Genomic DNA, 17,112 nt, shown 5'->3' on the forward strand with positions numbered 1-17,112 from the left:
AATAATATCTGTAATATCTTTTGCATTGGGATGAGATGATACAGCACTGATCCTGATGATCTAGCTAATGCAAAATATGTGTTTTTACATAAAAGTTGTTCAGAGGTGTCCTTGGGAGCCTTTACTTTCGGGAAATACTCACTAGTATTTTCAAGAGTACCTACATATGTTTTGAATTGATCATACAACTGTTCAGAAATTATGTTAAATTTTGGGACAAGTTTTTTTCAATTTATTACAATATGATAAAATGATAATCTGTTGTTGATAAAATCACATGTAAGATTTGTCATACAAAATATACGCTTATGCTTAGGAGGACTGCAAGATCAGTATTAGTTTTCTTCGGGGTTGTTGCACTTTCTGGTATCCACGTATAAAACCCTATTCTAAAGTTCCGGCTGTCCTCACAACGTGCAAATGTTCAGGAGTTGTTATTTTTACGGCAGCACTGTGGTCAGAAGCGGCAGTTCTGCCCTGCTCCGCTCTTGGGCTCGCGCTGTCCTTGCGTAAGCCCGAGAACCAGCGCAGCTTTGCAGTGAACCGCAAGGGAGAACTCCATCCCACTGCAAGCTGCTGCGGCCTTTGTGTGCTGGTTTTCTTTTCAGCTTGATAAGGAGCAAAATGTGGTTCATTTTGCAGCTGTATAAATGCTTTGTGCTGGCAAAAGGGAGAAAATTGCAGGAGCATGGGAACGGGAGGTGGACGACAGAAGTCAGTTGCTTTCAGCAGCAGCCTCAGTTTTTGCTGTCCATATTTTCAGAAAAATCTGGTTTTCTTGTGCATCTGTGCTATGACTTTCTTGCACTTTATTTTTTTTTCTGTGCAAGAGCTCTTGAGCTCTTCCTTTTTTTCCCTGCTCTGGTAAATTCAGAAGAAATGCTAGCATGATTAAAGTTTTCAGTTCTCTTTGAACTGCCACTGGGGAATGGGACCAATCAATCCAAAGACTGGAGTTGTCCTGTGGTTCTTCCAAGTGGTTTTGGGATGCAAAGGGAAAATGGGGACAGGCATACAGGAACGTGACTATTTTGCAGTAACTGTGTTCAAAGTGTTTGAAGCAGGAAATAGAGTAGTCTGGTATGTCCTTGAGGGTCTTTGGATTTAGAAACCAGTGAAAGTGTGTTTGGCTGCACAGCTCTTAAGAGCCCTTAAGGACATGACAAGGTCATGTGGATCACAGGGCCTCCTTGGGTTTCTCTGTGATGGCAAGATTAAGCTGTATAGTCAGTTCTGGGTCAAAAAGGGTTCATTGATTTCTTGAGTGCTATCATTGATACCTGGATGAATTTTTTTGTGTGTAAAATAGTCTTATCTCTGCCATGGGGTATATAAAATAGTCTGACACTATCGCTAGCACTTGAAGATGGGGAAAAAAATGCATTTTATTTACTTATTCTTTAAAATTGGCAATGCTTAAGTGGTCTGACCTTCAACGTAGGGGATCTTGGGCCTGTGCTGTAGACAAGGCTCAGACAGCCCTTCCTCTGGGCTGTGGAACCACCTGAGAAATGGATATAGCTGTTTGTAGCTCATCCCATATTGGTTTTAGGCCCTAGTGTGAGGATCTTCTTTGTGAGGATTTTTTTTTTCCTTCCGAGGAACAGCTAGGATAATGGATTTTTTTTTTTTTTTTTAATTGAACTCCTGTTTTGGAGTTCACAAAACAGCTTGCTACAGGATAGAGCCCTTGTGGCAGCGCCTAAAGGTTTCTGCTCAGATGTATGATTTTATTAAGGCTAGGGGATTCATAAACTAGCAGCCTAGCTCATTGATTCTAAAATCTCTTCTTAGTGTCTCCTTTTCAGACTTCTTGATGTTTTTAATCTCATGCTCTCTTCTTTCTGCAGAAAGCTTGTGTTCTGGTTTCCTTGTGTTAGTATTTTTCTGTAGCAGTTGTTTTAATGCTTATCTTAGCTTTTCTATTTTTTCTGAAATAAGATTGTATCAGAGAGTTCATGTCTGCCTTTACTGTCCCAATGTAAACAAACACATTTGCTGTTGCTGCGTCTGGGGCTCTAGTTATTTAGGAGCCTTAGCTGTGTTAAACTTAAGACTTGTCTGGCAAATTGAGGTATTACAAATAATATAATAGCTAAAAAATCTATTTTTACTATATAGAGAGTGTTCCCTCTCCTGAGGGGGAGTATAGACACATATAGAAAGATCCGTCTGTGCATATATGAGCCCGCAATTCTGGGCTCATTTTAAGTTTGGTCACCTTTTATTATGACCATCACTGTGACTAACCTCTGCTATGTAAGCAGAGACAAACGCAACAGCAATTCAAGCAGTAAATGTTAAAACCACTTATATAAACCATGTCTTGTAATAGAGTGTAGGGCTTTTTGATGTCTTGCTGGAAAGCTGGAGATTTATGACATGACCTGGTTAGGGTATTTAAGCTCACTCACACAAACTTTGGTCTGGTGTCTTATCAGCTGAGGCATTGATCTCCAAAAGTCTTCTGTTCACTGACGCTTTTAAAAGCATTAAGGTAATATTCACTGAAAGGCCGTGTTTCATTAGCAAATGAGACCTATGTACTTCACTTCCTGTCCTCTGCTGCCTTTCCTTTTAGTTCCAGGTGCGCACACAGCACGTTTGTAAAGCATAACCACAAGCAGTACTGTTGTTCACTGAAAGACTGAACTCTTGTGCTCACCCTGTCGTGTTTTGGCACCTCTTGAAGTCCTGCAGCCCCTGGCAGAGTGGGGTACAGAGCATCCTTGGCAGTGAAAGCGTGAAGCCGTCTGACCAAGAGAAAAATAGTATCTGAATGTAGGTGGAGCTCACTATCACAGTTAAATAAATGTCTGTAGCTGCACAGGGTCTAGTTTGGAGGCTCTCAGCCTTTTCCATTTCAGGACTACCTCTAGGAGGCAAAGCATCTTTGCTTTGAGGGTGACAGAGCACTGGCACAGGTTGCCCAGAGGGGTTATAGAGACTCCTTCCTTGGAGATACTCAAAAGCCACCTGGACACAATCCTGGGCAACATGCTGTAGGTGACCCTCCTTGTGCAGGGGGTTGGACTAGATCTCCAGAGGTCCCTTCCAGCCTCAACCATTCAGTGATTCTGTGTATGAAAGATCATGTCTTGATGTCCCTGCTTGATGGGAATGATACCGGCTTGTACAGTGAAAGCTGTACTCTGTGATCAAGGCACAAATCATATTGCTTGTGCTACTGCTGCACTTCTTCTATGCTTCTGTATCTAAGATTCTGTGATTTTTTTTTGTTTGTTTTGTTCTTGTTTAATTGTGATTCACCAGTGACACAGGATCATATGTATCAAGTATATGCAATAATGAGCACTCTACACTAGTACTACAGGCTTTGAGTTACTGGATTCAAGTGATACTAATGACCTGTTTGGTCTGAAAACCAGGGCTCTCTAGATAAGGTTATTTAAACATGGTGGCTCCAGCCATGCTCAGTCTGCTCTTTTAAAAGTTTGTAGAGGCTGAGTCAAGTGAAATCAAGAGCCAATGTGCACAACTGCCCTGGTATGGAGGCTCTGGTTATGAGGAAATCATGGTGGTTTGGGCTCTCTGCCTGCCTGGTTTTGTAGAATTTCCAACTGGCCAGTGCTTATGGTCTGTTTAGTTGGCTGGTATGAGCAGCTGATACTGCTGTAAGAAGGGTTTATAATAAGGTTTTGTTTCCTCTGCCCCTAATGGCTTTATCATGCGTTGGAGAAGGGATTACGTTGTGTTGTTGAAGGGCTTTTGAAAAGGACCATGTTACAAAGTTCACTTTTTTTTGAACTCAGAGCAGCAATCACAGTGTGGTTTGCATTTAGTTGGTCTTCTGGCAAGGGTGAAGATATAAAAAAGTGTGTGTGGTGGGTTTGGGATTGTTGGATTTTTTTTTTTTTTTAATAATCCAGTTAGATGCTATCTTCTGGCTAATTTCACTTCCTGTAAAATGAATCTTTGTCCAAATTACTTCATATAATAGTATGCTGGAAACATTAGAGGAAGCAACAGAATCCTTTAAAAACTGTTAGATTAATTATGTGCCTATTGTGCATTACTACTACATAGGAAATACTTCCTTCCTTTCTCAGTCTGAACTGTGTTCTCTAACCAACACTCCTTCCAGAGGAATTTAAAGGTAGTCTTGGCAGGACTCAGTACCCGATTGCCACAGCTTTTTGTCATGGAAGTGTCATTAAGAAACAGGGAAAAAAGTCCACTTTTGTGAAAGTTAGGAACAGATGTCTCAGCAGTAAGGTTGGGGTCACATTTCTTTAGTTTGTGCTTGTAAGGAATTGAGGACAATGATTTATGGAGAAGTAGTAGTTCTGTAGGTAAATTTTTGCACAATCACAACTTAAACCAAGCGGGCCCTCCTGGGTTTCTGTTGTTACTTGTGTATTGCAGGGCGTCAAGCCAGCCAGCTTTGATAAAGTAGCAATCCCTGAAGTGAAGGAGATTATCGAGGGATGCATTCGGCAAAACAAAGGCGAAAGGTGAGTTCTTCTCAGTATCTACCAATTTTGTAACTGTTATGATTAACTTGGTATGTTGACATATGATTTTGTTTTGACAAAAGTTAAGTTGTCACTAATTCTACAAGTTTGGTTCTTTGGTAAGTTCTTGCTTGATACTCGTGTTAGAGGGTTTTTTGCAAACGCTGGCAGGAAAAGTGCTAATATTATAGCAACCATCCTTATCAGTTTGTTCAGGAAATACACCATTCTTACCACAACTGTGAGCTAGTCAGTAAAACAGTGATGGCAATCTTTCCAAGTTTTTGGATTGTTTGTTGGATTCCTCTTTCTCTTCTGCTTGCTCCTCCCTTCTCACCCCATCTGTTTGATTCTCTTGGCATGTGATGGCTGATCACTTTGTGGACTCTCTGTTCTGATTTTTTTCTGTTCATATTTATTCCCAGTTTCTGTGGGATGATTTCTGCTTGAAGTACTTAACTTACAGATTTTCTGTAATATTGTAACTGTTGATTCATTTGTAAGGTTTTTTTTTTTTTTTTCCTGCTTTGCCACTGTTGTTGTTTCCTGAAGGTCTGGTTTAGGAGTGCTTCAGCCTTCTGTCTTTCTCTAGCACCCCCATCCTCCTGTCTGACTTTGTATCTAGAGTCATTTTTTGTCAGTTTATGGACAGGCTAGTTTTATGGCTGCACATCACTCCTTGCCGTTGAGACTACTGCTGTTACACCGTGCATGTCTGAGTGTAGATTGTCTTTTAATTTTGTTAGTTGGGTAGCCTTTATGCTTGTCATATACTGCTCACAAATCTGTAGAGCTAATATGACTGCAAGTCAAGCCTTGTCAGCTCTTTAGTACAGAGTGGTGGCTTTCCTCTAGTTAGGTCTCATAGCTTAATTTCTAGAGGATCTTCCTGTGTAGGGACATAATGGAAAACAGTGCTTCCGGAGCTGCGTTAAAGCCTAGAACTCCTAACTGTGGCCACCATTAGAACTTACAGGCAAAGACTCGTGAAATGAAAACTGATTCTCAATATGCCTTTTTCCGCTACTTGAACCTGTCTGAAGCCTGTTATTGCCAAGCTCAGTTCCCAATGTCAGAAGAAATATGTAGCATCATAAGTTCAGGATGAAACTTCTGATTACATCAAACCAAACAAGATGAAGTGATTCAAAAGTAATAGAAAATCTAAAGGGAAGGATCTGATGCTTAACCAGTGCTGAATTAACTAGATGATATTTTTGGATTCTATCTTAAAATATTTAATTTAATCTATTTAGAGTACTGTACTGACCTGGGGAGGAAAGGTTACGTCCTGGATCTTCAGCAAAACTGAATTGTTTCTTCGAAGTTTCTTGTTGGTTATTTTAGTTGATACAGAGCCTGTTAGTTCAGCTGGCTTAAAATCTCTTGGCACTTCTGCGTATTTTGTGTACTTTTTGTATATCTCTAGTAACATTCTATTGAATTTCACACTTTAAAACAGAAATTTGAACTATAGACTACAAAATGAGTAATGGGAGAAGCAGGAAGTATAGCTGAATAAATTTGTAGTACTATCAGTGCATGATGTTCCTCAGTATTTTATCAGAACCTAATAACTGTGTGTGCTTTCTACGCTCTTTCCCAATATGCTAGATATGCTATTAAGGATCTTTTGAATCATGCTTTCTTCCAAGAAGAGACCGGAGTACGGGTAGAACTAGCAGAGGAAGATGATGGAGAAAAAATTGCTATTAAGCTCTGGCTGCGAATTGAAGACATCAAAAAACTCAAGGGCAAATATAAAGATAACGAAGCAATAGAGTTTTCTTTTGACTTGGAGAGAGATGTCCCAGAGGATGTAGCACAAGAAATGGTAAGTGGTGGCCTTACAAAGCATTGAGGGTCATTCTCTGATACCATCTAGATGTAAAAGCTCTTCCAAAGCTCAGAATGAGAAGTTAGTGCAAGATAGTGATAAGCTTTATTGTAGCATGACAGCAGTGGCCATGTTTTACTGTGAATTCTGTGAATGTATCCTCCTTCAGGTGGAATCTGGCTATGTCTGCGAGGGGGATCACAAGACAATGGCAAAAGCTATCAAGGACAGGGTGTCTTTGATTAAGCGAAAGCGAGAGCAGCGTCAGTTGGTGCGAGAAGAACAGGAGAAGAAGCTGCAGGAAGAAAGTAGTCAAAAGCAACAGCTGGAGCAGCAGCAACCATCAAGCACTTCCCATGCAGGCTCAAAGCATCCCCAGTCTGTCACTGGTACTACTTCAGTCCCCACTACTTCAGCTTCAGTTTCCACACAAGTGGAGCCTGAAGAACCAGAAGCTGATCAACACCAACAGCTGCAGTTCCAGCAACCCAGTATATCTGTTCTTTGTAAGTGTGTCAGGCGGTTTATTTTTGTATCTTTCTTGTGCACATAGTGTTTTCCTGCTTAAGGAGTCTTTAAACTCCTGGTGGGTATAGTAATAAATATCTTAAGATGTTGCTGACTCCTGAAGAACGTTAGAACCCTATAAGACATGGCAAAATTAGATGCCTTAGCTGAGCCAAATCATGGCACAATCCACAGTGTAGCGTCTTAACACAAAATTATTTTTCTGCATTTTAAGTTAATACATTGAATTAACCAGGGCACCTGAAGTGTGAACAAATGTCCTAGATTTTGCTACTCTGCTATTAAGGACAGTAAATTCTAGCCCTCTAGGCAGTTACATTCATTTACACCTGTGCAGTTAGAGCCATCAGAAACACTTATTTGCTTGTTAAATTTGTTTCAGGTAGCAATTAGATTGACGCAAAGAGTTTGGCTCATGATTCAGTTTTCTGGAAAACTGTTTCATTACCTCTTTTATTGACCATACGTAGCAGGATAACCCATTTTCAGTGGATTAAGGGAAGGCCTATTAGTAAAGCATTATTAGACTGAGGAAGAAAAAATTCTTATATTTTCACACTAGGCTAAATACTACAAGAAATAAAAGGCTGATAATGCCAACATGGCACGACATAAACACAATCTAGCATATGGTTTATTGTAGGATCTTTAAAACGTGAACTCAGAGTTCAGTTTTTCAAATGTGGATTTTTATCCTGAATATCTGCAGCTGATGGGACAGTTGACAGTGGCCAGGGGTCATCTGTTTATACCGAATCGTGTGTGAGCAGTCAACAGACCGTGTCCTATGGCTCCCAACATGAGCAGTCGATTTCAACAGCTGCAGTCCCGGGATACGCAGCTTCAGTTGGCCAAGTGCAGTCACAACAGCATGGAGGATATCAGCCACCTGCAGTGGTAAGCCAGAATTTACAGCATCACAAGCACTTGGAAGTATCTTATTTTGCATTTCTCTTGAAAGGCGAGAGGAAAATCTGACAGCCAACCCGCACTGTTTTGCATGCGATACAAATTCTGCATGGGAGCAGTAAATGGGGTATTTTTCCAATGGGCCCAAGGCTAGTAAAAACATGCAAGGCCCATTTGCCTTTAAGGCATGCATTTTTATTTGATCTTGAGCATGCATTGAGGCAAAATTGGTGGGTTAATAGGTTAGTAGTTTCTTGTGACAGATGTAACATTGTGAGGATAAAGTTGTGTCATGAAAATGAGTGTTTAATCTCAATTAGAAAGATGCTACAAGCTACTTTGTGCGTATATTTTAAGCTATCAGGGATCAAGTTGTTGGGTTGATTTGAAGAAGGGATTAGAGTAATTTAAGATGCTGTATAAGTGTGAAACTGTTGTATATGTTCTGTGAGGCTTTGATTGCAGACACTGCAGGTAAGATCTTTAACTGTTATAGAATGCTGCATGTGAGAACTCTAGACTGAAAAAACCCACATCCTTGTACCCACTTTTATTTTTAGCTTGTGTTGATTTGCTCATCAGTTGCCATGCATATTACTTTACCCCGGAAAGTCTGCATTGGGCACAAAATACCTTTCCTACTATGTTCATTTGTGTTGCCCTCTTTTTTTTTTTCTTTTTTTTTTTGATATGTTTTTTCCTTGGTATGTTTTAGAACCCAGTTTGAGAGTATGCAGAAATCTACTTCAACACTAGAGTAGAACTTCTGCTCCTGTTGTATTGTCTTCAGTGGTTCCCTTGTCTTTTTTTTTCTTTCTTTTTTTTAATGAATAAAAAGTCTAAACCTGAGTTAGGTTATTCTATAATGTAGTAAAACCATATGAGAGAAGTAACACTTCTAAGACTTAAGGGTCCTCACTTTTTTTTTTCCCTTCCTTTTTGTACCTGTGGTTGCAAAGTTTATTGAAGAGTCATTGGTGGTATTACCCTTTAGAACAAGATTTTGATGGCACTCACAAGCAAAGCCTCTCCATCCTTTCCTAAGATATTTAACCTGAAGCTTTGTGATACTGCTGCTCTTTGATCAGATGAGTTTTTAAGTCCTATAAAGCAGCTCTGGCTCTGGGTAAACTGTGTTTTGGTGTGTGGGATCTTGGACCAGAAGCCATTCCACTATCTTGGAATGGCCAGCTTCCAGGTTGAAAGACCTTAATCTTTTGAGAGAGGATGGGAGAACAAGCACATAACAGATGCATAGCTAAGCTGCCTAGTACAATACTAAAATGTGCTCGTGCTCTGTGGTGACTACAGCGGTTCCAGAAGGTTGACAGGATGGAGTAGATCACTCCAGCAACTACTGACAGGATGACAAGTCAGAATGTTTTTGACACCTGGAGAAATGGCCTTAAAAAGAAGTAGAATGCAGTTCGATAAGAACAAATGCAAAGTTCACTCTTAAACAGGAATGATCAGCTACACGAGTGCAGGATAAACAACAACTTGATTAGGCAGCAATTCTGCCAAAAAAAGTCAGGGATTACACTGGACCACAAGCTGGACATGGTCAAAAACATCATGCTATTGTGAAAAAGGCAAACATGCTTTGTGAAGTAATTCTTCTACTCTTCCTGGCCATTGGTAAGTCTATTCTGGGCACCCTGCTTGAGGAAAGATCAGAGTGAATTGGAGGAGAATTCGGAGGAGAGTGATAAAAGTCACAGAAATCTAGAAAATATGGTTTACTTGGGAAGACTGAAAGAATGAAGTCTGTTGAAGGAGAGAGAAAGCTTTAAGTATGTAAAGGCTGCTGGAAAAGAAAGTAATCTGATCCCCACATCCTTGTCAAAGAAGATAGGAAATAATGGGCCTGAATTGCAGCAGAAAATACTGCTCAGGATAGGTTTTTTTGTAAGCAACAAGCATAGTTAAGCACTGCATTCTCCATTTCTGGAGATGTCTCTGAAGAGGCTAGGCAAACTAGTCAAGAATGCCATGTGTAACTAGGCTTGCCTTGGGACAGGGTTAAGATGAAAGATAAAGTATGTAATCATTTGAAGTCCCTTTTGTCCCCCTCTCTCAAGATTTTGAGTAGCTTTGCAAGATTTATCAGAAGTCTTAAAAATCACAAATTTCTACTGGACTTCTGAATTATTTTTCCTGCAGGTTTGTATTGGATTTCAATTTTGTAAAGAAATTGTGCAGAAAATATCTGCAGGAAGCTTATACCTCTCTAAAACTTCATCTTTCCATTCACTTTCATTTTAAAGGCAATTCAGATTCTTCCAGATGGTTGGATTTGAACCTGCTGTGTTCTGTGTTGTGGCAGGATTACAGAATCTTGGTGCTTTTATTGGCTCAGCATCTGGAAAATACTTTTCCAAAAGACTGATTTTACAGCATTTTCCAAATAATGAAACAATGTTTTTCTGCAGCTCATGTTGCATGATCTGTAAAGTGCAAATTTTTATGGTGATGTTGTAGATGACAAGGAAGGGGCCAACCCAGGAAGGGGCCAACAGAGAGACCAGTGAGGCAATATGTATAAACACACACTGATCTAAGCAAGCAGGGAGGCTGGAAAGCTTGCTCAGTAAGTGTTGGGGGTTTTTTCATTTGTCAAACTACCCAGTGCTGCAAATGTCACATCAGTGGCACCAGAGCAGATAGTCTCTCCTGTCTTTTGTGCCTTCAGTATAATTCCTGTAAGGGCCCTATGAAACCTTCCTCAGTGCTCAGTAATCTAAGACAAATTTGAGTCCTCCAGGGTGCATATGTCTCGTTCCCTGTGTTTGTTGGCATCCATTCAGCATTTTCATATCTTCTTGCACACATAGTAGTTAGTACTGGGCCTATCATTGTGTGTCTGCATTTCTTTTCTATCATTACAGTTTTGCTGGTTTTGTTTTTCATTTTTTTTGAAATGTTCAATTCTTAACTTTTGTTTTCCTCCTTAGCCTCAACGTGGTCGTAGCATGTCAGTTTGTGTCCCCCACCTTCCTGCTCTTCCCTCTATGTCCTGCATCCCTCTCAGTGCTCCTTCCACCCCACCACCAGCGCTGTCTGCACCTCTCTCTCCTTTCTACCTTCGGACTGTCCCTGAAGAAACCTTTGCAGAAAAGCTTTCTAAAGCCCTGGAAAGTGTCCTGCCCATGCACTCTGCCTCTCCACGCAAGCACCGACGCTCCAGCCTGCCCTCCCTCTCTGTCAGTCCTGTATGTGTTGCCATTTGCCTCCTGGCACAGTAAGATAAGTTATCATTAAATACATCCTTGGCTTTGGGCATTTTTAAAATGGCAAAATGAAAAGTTGATTCTTTGTCCTGTATAACTAAGCTGCTAGAACCTTGATCTTTTGTGAGAAGTGGTCATCTGCTCTTTGGAAATGTTTGATTTAGAATTTTAGGCTAGTATAAATTGGTCAACAGTACTGCAGAAGATAAAGGGAAGACTAGTTCTCAGCGTTTCTTTATTTTCAACTTATGTACAAGAATTGATTGTTACTTGGGAATGTTAAACACCAGCTTTTAAAGCTTAGCTCCTGCAGCTGGTTACCCTAAAAGCTTTGGCCAGCTGTGATTGTGGTACTAAAAAATTGTAATTTGAAAACTTATTTGGGGTTTTCTGTAAGTTTTAATAGGAAATACTGCTTTAACTTCTTCAGGGGAGGAAGCCATAATGTCATGTTTTTCTATTATTTCTGGGGCAACTGCTTGCAGGTCAGGTGCAGGATGATAAAAGAAGGGCAAAAGGTGATCCTTTTCAGTAATTGGTTTTGTCCTTCAATTTATATAATAAAATAAGCTTTGAGGTAAATTTTCTCTGTATTTGAAATTCACAGACCGTAGGAAAATCTCTTCATTCAATAGGATCATATTATTAGTATTGTTCAATATGGAAATTTGCTGCTGCTTTTCTGGAAGCGGGTGGGAGAGAAACAGGACAACCTAATGGAAACAGCAACTTGAAAAAAGTTATAAATAGCACCGGTCTTGACAGTACACTTTTTGCAAACTCCTACAGTCTTTGCTTTTGGAGTCCATAATATATTGTCTCTCAGCCTACTGTAGTACACCTCAGCATACTGTAGGCAGAGGTGTTTTTTTTTTTTTTTAAAGAAAAAAAAGGAACAACTACAGAATTTCCATAGTATTCTTCATGCGAAAGTTTCGTACAACTCTTAAAGATGAACCTCATACAACATAGTACATCAGATGGAGTGGAACTGCTTTAAGGATTCTTTTATTAATAATTCTGTGAATGTTTTACCATCAAGGCAAAAGAAAAAGAACAGTGTATTGTTTCAGTGAATGCTTTTAAAAAAAAAAAAAAAGTTGTGTGAAAAACAATGGTCAAAATTTTCCAAAAATGATCAAAAGTGATGATCTTTGGGGTGTTTTTGTTGCTTGGTTGTTTTTTTAGGTTGAAATTCTTCAGTCTTTTCTTAAAGGGTCTCTCATTAGCTCTCTGGGTGTTATATGGTAAACAGGCTCCTGGCAGGACAACAATACTGTGTTTTTTACATTAGATAATTTTAAGAATTCATGCCATTCTTGTCTTGTAAATGTAAAATAGGGGCTCTGTGTTTTTGCTGCTAGCAAGTTCTGAACTTTAGCGTTTCATATGCAGCACTAACTTTAGGGATTTGATTGGGCTATGAGCACTGATACTAATGGATAACCTATGGCAATATATCCCATTTCATTGTTAGGAGCATAACTGATTTTTTTTTTTTTTGTGGTGAGTGATTGGGGTTGGACTGGAAAAGCAGCTATTAACACAAGCAAATATTTCCATTTGTAGCTGTGCCTGCCATGGATGTATTTAATGGATATATAGAACACATCTAACTTTCCTAAGTACTGTATGTTTTTGACCATGAATTTAGTAGCCATTCTATAAAGTTACTTCGCAGAACTGCCTAGTGAACTGTGCATGTTAATGTGCTTTCACTTTTAATGTATGAATTACTTGTCTTGTTCATGTCAATACAGCCTCAGCATCCGCGTGGGGGAACACCAACGTTCCCAGATTCACAGATATTTTTCCCAACCGTTCATGAACGGCCGGTGTCTTTCTCACCACCGCCTATCTGCCCTCCGAAGGTGGCAGTTGCTCAGCGCCGCAAGAGCACCTCATTTTTGGAAGCCCAGACTTGCCACTTCCAGCCAGTGCTGAAGACTGGCCAGAGTTTAGTCCCACCTGGTGGCAGTCCCACCAACTGGACCCCAGAGGCACTGGTTATGCTGGGCACCACAGCTCACAGAGTCACTGGAGAGCCGCTGCATGTGCAAGTCAATCCTGTGTTTGAGCCAGCTCCTGTGCACAGTGACTGTAGATCGGGAGCAGCACCTCCGGAGGATGCTCACTACCGAATGCATCCAGAAGCCGTGTATTTGGTGGGCATGCACTATCCATCACAGGAGCAGTACGATCAAGTCGCTTATAGCTCTCCTGCGGCTGAGCAACACTTGAAGCAGGTCTCTGAGTCGAAGCACGTGCAAGGTGGTCCTCCACAGAGCTCGGTGTTCGACTTCCAGTCTGGGCAAACGTACCTGGCAAGGCATGTCCAGAACCTGAGACTGGATTCAGGGATGGCTCCTCTTTCTCCATTATCCAGTGTTTCAGCTCCTCTGAGTGCCGAGCCCGCTCAGATGACCTTCCACCAGGTGTTCGTGCCGCACTCGGCGCCGGCTGTGCTCTCGCACGGCGGGGATGGCAGAACGAGCTGCGTCTTCGAGTTCCACGTGCACACGCCGAGCCCGGCTCCCGCGGAAGGCGGAGGCTTGACCCCGCGCGTCTACAGAGGTCGCCGGTGCTCCGCGGAGAGCAGCCAAGAGGAAACGGCGCAAGGCGTAGGGTTGCATGGTCGGCTTCAGCCTGTGACAGAGGAGCAGTGTAACTATCTTGGTCCTGAGGTAGCAGGTCCCAGAGGGGGCTCTGCCAGGCAGAGCTGGCCAGAAGGAAGCCCAGAGTACTCCAGTGATTCCTCACAGCTGACTTCTTCTGACACTGGCGATTTCCAGTCTCCTCCTCCTACGGGAGGCTCATCTGCTTTTGGTTCAGACTTCTCCTTGCCTGTTGTTCAGCTGCCTCAGAAGGTATTGCAGGAGTCCCAGCTCTTCATCTGCTTCCCTCAGGGAGCCTCGAGTCAGCAGGCCTTGTCCACCTCGCTTCCATCTGGACCACCTAGCCTCTATCCTCAGGTTACAGGAGAAAAGCCTTCCAGATTTTCTCTGCTTTTTATAAAAGGAACCTTGCTCCATGTGGTTCTAAATTGTGGCACTCGTGGGGGTGTCTCAGTCGGGGTGTCTCAGTCGGTAGCTCCCAGGGTGTCTTTAACTTAAAGGGCTGTCGTTAAGTAATAAAGCAGCGGCAACTACTTGCTCTGTTTTCAGCCTCAGGTGAAATGTAGGATGAGCTCCTGTGTTAAGGGGAGCAAATGGTGAGTGTTTCTCCTTGGGCTAGTTAACACTTTGGAAACAGGGAGCTATAATAAAAAACTAGCCATTGACCCGTGGGTTAAATGAAATGCATCTTCCATTGTGTTTGAAGCAGTAGTGATAGTAGTACCTATTTTGTATGATTTTTTCCTGCTCTGTAGCCATTTAAAGAGAATGTGTTATTTGAAGTTGAATGCTGATATGAATAATGATTTGTTGGACAACACTGGGTAAAAGGAAGCACAGAGGAAGAGGAATGGGGGTGATGTATGTCCCCGTTCCTAGATTTGGAAATGTACTTGAGGGATCGTAAAGGAAAGTAAAGAAGCTGGGTAGTAAACTAGTGGGACAAATGGTCGTTGTTAATAGGTATTGCCTTCCTTTTAAGCTAGGAATATGGTACCCTTTAAAAAAGCAAAATTTGCAGCAGAAGGTATAAGTGTGCATGATATTTTCACTTGCAGTAGTCAGTGTGATATCCTTCAGCAGGTGTACACAAATACCTTGTGTCTGTGGTTGTATTCTAAAAAAACTTTCTCACAGGTGATATTTGTTTTGTGTGAAAAGAGAAGGTTTACTTAAAGCACATCTCTCTAACCTCCTCCTTCGGTTGTTGAAATTAAGGGCGCTCTGACATTTAGCTATTGAAGTATTAGCAAGTTTGTGATTTGTCTGAAGGAAATAGAGGAGAACTGTTGTTTCGTTGGTGCTAAGATCAAGTACTAAGAATTTGGAACTTTCTCTGTGGCATAAGAGATGTCCTTTATTCCATCTCCAGTATCCGATAAGATTGTCAAGCCCAGCTTTAAGCACTAATCCAATAGATGGTAATTTCTGTGCTTTAGGAGAACTTGTGGAGTGAAGTTACTATGCAGGAGGTTTGAAAACTGCTTGGGGATTCTCTCTCCATAAACAGCCTTGTTAACAAACTTCAGTGGGTGACTTCTGGTGGATGCAAAGCAAGTTTGGAAAATGTAATAAGGGGTAATCATTTTACAGAACATATATTTTGGGACCTCTTCTCCAACTCATTCAAGAGCAGGATGTAAAAAGTGTAAATAGATACAGTGTGAATAGCTATTATAGCAAAGGAACATAGAACATTTTAATCCTTCTAGCAGCAAGAGCCTCAAAAAGCTTCTAAAATAGAGGGAAAAAAAACCAAAAAAACAAATAAAACCCTTTTATTTTCATGGTACTTCACTTCTCTGAAGTTGCTTGAGTAATAAAAAAGTCATTTTAATTAACTTTTTGCCATTAAGCTTCTGCAAGCTGAGTACCTTTTTTGAAAAATAGTAGATACCTAATATAATACACACACACCAGATACATTTCTTACAAAGGCAATTTCCAAAGCGATGCAGGCTCAGGGAACTTGCCTGTAGGTGTTTTTCTCTGTTGCTTAGTTGTGTCCCAGGATCTCACGGAAAAAAATGTAATACTTGCAAAAATAATAGTGAAACTTCAGAGGTCTGATCACCATTCCATTTTCTCTGCATCTTCCACATTCATTTGTAATGCCATTCACCTTTTTTTATTTTTTATTGCTTACTGATTCAAAATTCTGTCTTAGCTTGGACTCAGATCCCAGCCTCTTCAGCATCTGATTTTTGTTGGCCTTTCAATGGTGATGAGCTGAAAATATATGTTTTTTTAGCCTGAATTTCAACATGCCCCTCAAAGAGAGCCCATGAGTATTTTGCTACTGGTCTACAACTCTGTATATCTTCGATTCTTTGCAGATACAGTTTTATTTCCTTCTTAGCCTCCTTCTATCGCCCCACTTAAATGTGTTCAGAACAGATGTAAAGGTAAAATCTAATGCCTCTATTTCCAGTTATCATACCGAGGCATCTTGATCTTAAAGCATCATCACTGGAAGAAGAAGCTGGTAGGCTGATCTGTCTAATGTTGAGAGGCATTTGGGTTGCAAAGAACTGGTTGTTTTGAAAGACTTAAAACTGAGTTTGATGCTTTTCCAGATTGCTCTGCTTTGCTCTGGATTTTGTAGTGGAATTTGGCCAAAATGACTGCTTGTCCAGAAGGACAGCTAGAAACTTTCTTCAGCCAAATTGTTGCAGCCAGAAACAATTTTAACTGCCATCTGTGGAAACTATAGATTCGTTTAGGCTCATTCTTTTTCTTTTTCTCTTCCTCTAGACACAAGTGCAAGGCCAGTCAGCCTCAAGCAGTGTATCAGTGCCATCCCAGCTTACCCAACACACTCAGCAGGTAAGATCATAAGTTTTAAACTGGGGCTAAAATGCTTTCCATATGGAATTCTGATGATTTTTCAAGAACCATCCCTTTCCCCAGTCCCCTCATCATCAGCCCAATAGTTTTGGATATCAGAAAAGGAATCCTCTGAGCAATTTAAAAGGAAAGTTATGAGGCTAACTGCACTGAGTTTTTGACATTTGTTGCAATCATGTTAAATATTAGTTCTCATATATCCTTTTCCCACATGAGTTTGCAGCAGAGGTCTCATTGAAGGACAGGCACATAAGGATTTGCAAATTACTGTCTAGACAGGCAGACTTCATTTGTATAATTTCTTCTGACTTGAAATACTTTCTTCTTCACCATCCTCCCTTTGTAGAATCTGCACTCTTGCAGCAGGATTCCTATTTCAGTTGTGAAAGCAAGATTTGGTGCTGGTAATAAACTTGCGTTGTGCTTTATAAACTTCCCCTTGGGAGGAGGAAAAAAACTTCTGTCTCTCTTCCCTGCTACAGAATGTGCAGCCACCAGCCTCTTCCCAGCAGGCTGGACAGTACCAGCTGCAGCAGCCATCAGTTTCTACTGGCACCACTCCCACACAAACGGCCTCTCAAACTCAGACTTCACAGGTTATGCCAATGCCTCAGGCACCAGCTGGGACACAGGTAAACAATATTCTTCTTTCTAGCAAATTTCTTTTTCTC

General features: G+C 41.0%; 1 protein-coding gene across 5 annotated transcripts in view; it reads left to right on the plus strand.

Moving 5' to 3' along the window:
* WNK1 (WNK lysine deficient protein kinase 1) overlaps positions 1–17,112 on the plus strand; it is a 104,243-nt gene that overhangs the window by 55,646 nt on the left and 31,485 nt on the right. For 2 of the 5 annotated variants that reach the window (XM_088521562.1, XM_088521563.1), the window contains exons 5-12: positions 4,387–4,475; positions 6,090–6,309; positions 6,482–6,818; positions 7,550–7,737; positions 10,704–10,961; positions 12,740–13,951; positions 16,349–16,420; positions 16,924–17,073. In XM_088521562.1, coding sequence (XP_088377688.1) covers positions 4,387–4,475; positions 6,090–6,309; positions 6,482–6,818; positions 7,550–7,737; positions 10,704–10,961; positions 12,740–13,951; positions 16,349–16,420; positions 16,924–17,073 — 2,526 coding nt within the window. The remainder of the gene's footprint in view (positions 1–4,386; positions 4,476–6,089; positions 6,310–6,481; positions 6,819–7,549; positions 7,738–10,703; positions 10,962–12,739; positions 13,952–16,348; positions 16,421–16,923; positions 17,074–17,112) is intronic. The other 3 variants (XM_088521566.1, XM_088521567.1, XM_088521564.1) reach the window with 2 other exon arrangements.

This window comes from Tinamus guttatus, unplaced genomic scaffold, assembly GCF_059628265.1.
Source record: "Tinamus guttatus ecotype Peru unplaced genomic scaffold, ASM5962826v1 Tinamus_guttatus_pri_ptg000125l, whole genome shotgun sequence".
NCBI lineage: Eukaryota > Metazoa > Chordata > Aves > Tinamiformes > Tinamidae > Tinamus > Tinamus guttatus.